Source organism: Epinephelus moara, chromosome 3 (assembly GCF_006386435.1).
Source record: "Epinephelus moara isolate mb chromosome 3, YSFRI_EMoa_1.0, whole genome shotgun sequence".
Lineage (NCBI taxonomy): Eukaryota > Metazoa > Chordata > Actinopteri > Perciformes > Serranidae > Epinephelus > Epinephelus moara.
The window spans coordinates 1,257,756-1,262,153 of NC_065508.1; the positions used below are offsets into that span (position 1 = coordinate 1,257,756).

General features: G+C 45.3%; 1 protein-coding gene across 1 annotated transcript in view; it reads left to right on the top strand.

Moving 5' to 3' along the window:
- Positions 1 to 4,145, top strand: part of LOC126388063 (olfactory receptor 10J4-like) — an 8,918-nt gene extending 4,773 nt beyond the window's left edge. The window contains exons 3-5 of the mRNA XM_050040953.1: positions 993 to 1,180; positions 1,282 to 1,944; positions 3,981 to 4,145. Of these exons, the coding sequence (XP_049896910.1) occupies positions 993 to 1,180; positions 1,282 to 1,944; positions 3,981 to 4,145 (1,016 nt within the window). The remainder of the gene's footprint in view (positions 1 to 992; positions 1,181 to 1,281; positions 1,945 to 3,980) is intronic.
- Positions 4,146 to 4,398: the final 253 nt, after the last annotated feature.

The following is a 4,398-nucleotide window of genomic DNA, read 5'->3' on the forward strand; positions in this document are numbered from 1 at the left end:
TTACAGATCAGAAGCACAGAGAGTCGTTGACTAGAGATGATACGCCGTCTCATGGTGGTCACTTCCTGTCAACGTTACAGATCAGAAGCACAGAGAGTTGTTGACTAGAGATGATACACAGGCGGCCAGATCTTCAGATGTAACTTGATTTCAGCCAGCATAAGACCCAGCTCTGGGGGTCTGACCACCCTGCTTCCTACTGGATCAGCAAACTTTCTGTTGCTGCTGTTACACAGGTAAGACCCGCTGCTGCTAGCCTCTGGTCCTCTGTGAATCCCGGGGCTTGGGTTTGTACTGGCTGAAGTGAGTGAAGCACAGGGTCCATGGGCTGTGCTAGTTAATTCTTGTCTCATTTGTGGACTGAGTAAATTGAACAAAGTCAGTGCCTCATGTCTTTCATTCAATGCCCCGCAGTGCTGAAAAAAATCCCAGAGGAAACACCAACATGTGAAATATATCGTGATACGGTGGTTTTAGCAAGATCTTAACCAACGTTAGCTTGCTTGCCAATGTGGATGAATTGCTTGTTAGCTAATGTAGCAAAATACTATCTTGAGTGATTAATGTCATTTACAATGACACTCCAGGGCTGATCTGGCCAGTTTATTTAAACATTTGTAATTTTTAAATGACTATCAGCTAATGTTGCAAAGCAACTGATGCCAGATCCACTCAGCAGAGCTTAGTTACAGCTAGCTTGCTTGCTTGCTAACACAGGGCACTTGATTTGCGCTTGTTAGCTGTGACAGGGAAGATGAAAAGAGAGGGAGAGGGGCTCAACTCAGATGCAGTTGTTGGGCATACACCACACTTTTGATTAAAATTGTTGCCGAATTTAAAAATGAAAATATGAATTTTTTAAAAGAAATGGGGAAAAAAAAGTTTCATTAAAAAAAAAGGACATTTATCTAGTCAGAGCCCAAAAGATCAGCACCTGGGTCTAGCTGTGCACATGCCTGACTAACCCCACCCTTACCTCACTCTTTCTCCAGATTCATACCTGCCCTTGTCGACCAATCAGAGATCCAGCTCTGTTAATGGCACCTGGGAGCCTGATGGCGTCACTTTCTTCATCATCCAGGGCCTCGCCAGCCTTGGTGAGAAAAAGATGATAGTTTTTGTCCTCCTGCTTCTGGGTTATATCATCATCCTGGGAGGAAACAGCATGATCATCTTTGTGGTACAAAATAATCTATTAAAGTTCATTTCACCAGTTTTGCCTCAGTCTGACTAAAATGGAATTATTAGTGTCTTAATCTCGCCTTGTTTATTCTCACGCAGGTGCTGACTGATTCAAAGCTCAACTCTCCCATGTATTTCTTCCTCTCCAACCTCTCCTTCGTGGACATCCTCTTCACCACCACCACCATCCCCAAAATGCTGTCGGGCCTCCTGACAGACGTGAATACCATTTCCGTCCCAGGCTGCTTCCTCCAGATGTATTTCTTCGTTCAGCTGGCTGTTACCGGTCGTGCCATCCTGACTGTCATGGCATACGACCGCTACGTGGCCATCTGCAACCCTCTGCGCTACACGGCGGTCATGACTCGGCCCGTCCGGCTGCTCCTCGTCACAGGAGCCTGGAGTTTTGCCGCCTTCTGCACACTACCAGCTACCTCCATGACCTGGCAGCGGCTTTACTGCGGCCCCAATGTGGTGAGGAATGGCTGGTGTGACCTGTCGTCTGTACGGCGCCTGGTGTGTGGTAACACCACCATAGATAACATTGTGTCCATTTCCTTCGCCATACTGGCGCTACTGACCACAGGAGTCCTCATCCTCACCTCCTACATCCTGATTGGTGTTTCCATATCGAGGATGGGTGTCGCTCAAAGGCTAAAGGCCTTCAGGACGTGTGCCGCCCACCTGACTGTGGTGTCCATCTCTTACAGCTCGGCCTCGTTTGTGTTCATCTCCTACAGGGTGGGAAACTTTTCACCTGAGGTACGAGACGAATCATTCAGCTTTAATACTTACCTTTGCCTTTGTTTTAGTCTCACACAGTTTGGGCAGCCCTTGTCAGAATTTTGTTTACTGTGACTAGTTAAGTGAGTGGAAGATGAACTGATCTTCAAAAAACATGAAGTTAAAGATGAAACATGCTTTTCAATATCTTAAGCAGGATGTGTGTTTTATTTTTGTTTTATACAAGTTTAGAGTGAAAAAAAGGAAAAATGTTGGGCACCCCAAGACATTTGAGCTCTCAGACGACTTTTCCCAGGGTCTCAGACCTTAATGAGCTTGTTAGGGCTCTGGCTTGTTCACAGTCATCGTTAGGAAAGGCCAGGTGATGCAGATTTCAAAGCTTTATAAATCCTCTGACTCCTGAAAGCTTGTCCCAACAGTCAGCAGCCATGGGCTCCTCTAAACAGCTGCCTAGCACTCTGAAAACTAAAAGACCTGATGAAGACTAGAAGAAGATAGCAAAGTGTTTTCAGGGAGCTGTTTCCTCAGTTGGTCATGTCAGTAAGAAATGGCAGTTAACAGGAACTGTGGAGGTCAAGCTGAAAACTCTCTGAGAGAGCTGCTCGTAGGATTGTTAGAAAGGCAAATCAAACCTCTGTTTGACTGCAAAAGACCTGCAGGAAGATTTCTCAGACTCTGGAGTGGTGGTGCACTGTTCTACTGTGCAGACACACCTGGACAAATATGAGCTTCATGGAAGAGTCATCAGAAGAAAACCTTTCCTGTGTCCTCACCACAACATTCAGCCTCACAAGTTTGCAAAGGAACATCTGAACAAGCCTGATGCTTTTTGGAAACAAGTCCTGTGGACTGATGAAGGTAAAACAGAACTTTCTGGACACAATGAGCAAAGGTATGTTTGGAGAACAAACTGTTAAACACGGGGGTGGATGGATGATGCTTTGGGCTTGTGTTGCAGCCAGTGGCACGGGGAACATTTCACAGGTAGAGGGAAGAATGGATTCAGTTAAATTCCAGACATCACAGCATCTGTAAAAAAGCTGCAGATGAAGAGAGGATGGCTTCTACAACAGGACAATGATCCTAAACACACCTCCAGATCCACAATGGACGACCTCAAGAGGAGCCAGCTGAAGGTTTGGCCACGCCCCTCACAGTCCCCCGACCTAAACATCATTAAACATCTGTGGATAGAGCTCAAAGAGCAGAGCATGAAGACGGCCCAAGAATCTCACAGAGCTAGAAGAAATCCTCCAAACAAGAACTGAAAGACTCTGAGCTGGATACAGAAAGTGATTGGAAGCTGTGGTACCTGCCAAAGGGGGCGCTACTGAGCACTGACCATGCAGGGGGCCCAAACTTTAGCTTCAGGCCCTTTTTCTTTAGTGTTATTGTGAAAGTATTCACAGTAAACAAAATTTTGACCACTGGTGCCCAAACTTTTGCAGCCACTGTACATGTCTTCTTAAAAAATACGTTTAAGAGTCCTGTATTCATCATCAGTATTTTAGATAAGACAAGTAAAGAGTTTGAAGTTTCATTTTTGACCTTAGAAGCAGAAGCTTGACAGAGAAATCTCAACACTGGGTTGACTTGGCCCCGCTCAGCAGATGAGCTCACTGAGTTTTCATAAAGACAACAGTCTGATGCTATAAATAGAAATGTCCGTCCTCAAATATCTTTCTAGGTGTGCATCACCGACACTGTGTTGTACTCTGCCCCGACCTCTTGGATTCATCCAGATGATGATATCCACAGCAAATTAAATGTGAATTTGTCCATTTGGTCTTGAAAATACTTTGTCAACCAAAATATTAAAAAGAGCACCAGCCTCAAAGTTTAATGGTCACCAACAATAAGAGGAATCATGTTGATGCTGCTTGGCTGGTTGGGGAGCACAAGCCTTCACAGAACATTTCATAGAAATCTGAACATTCAAAAGTGTTGGACGACAGACTGACCAACTTTGTCATCATCAGGATCTGTGGTAAATGGCAGAGTGAACCTCATGTGTTTATTAAAGTTTGTTCAATCTATATCTGATTTTGTTTTAGGACCGTATCATTGTGTCTGTGCTGTTCTCCGCTCTGACTCCTTTCCTAAACCCGATGATCTACAGTCTGAGGAACAAGGAGCTGCGAGAGTCCATCGGGAGGACTCTGAGCAGGTTCAGACCTGCTGCTGTGTTGCCCACAAAGGACGTCAACACAGTGTCCTGACTGGGAGAGGAAAGCTGCCGCTCTGCTCACCACACACCCACAAACTGGAGANCGTCCACACAGTGTCCTGACTGGGAGAGGAAAGCTGCCGCTCTGCTCACCACACACCCACAAACTGGAGACAGAAAAGACAGCTGAATATCCAGGACAGAGCTCCTGATGTCTGTTTGGGATTAAAAAGACTGTCATGCACAGAAATTTATTTAGAAATTATATGAATTTAAACTGGTCTTTTGGAATTGTACATTGTGCC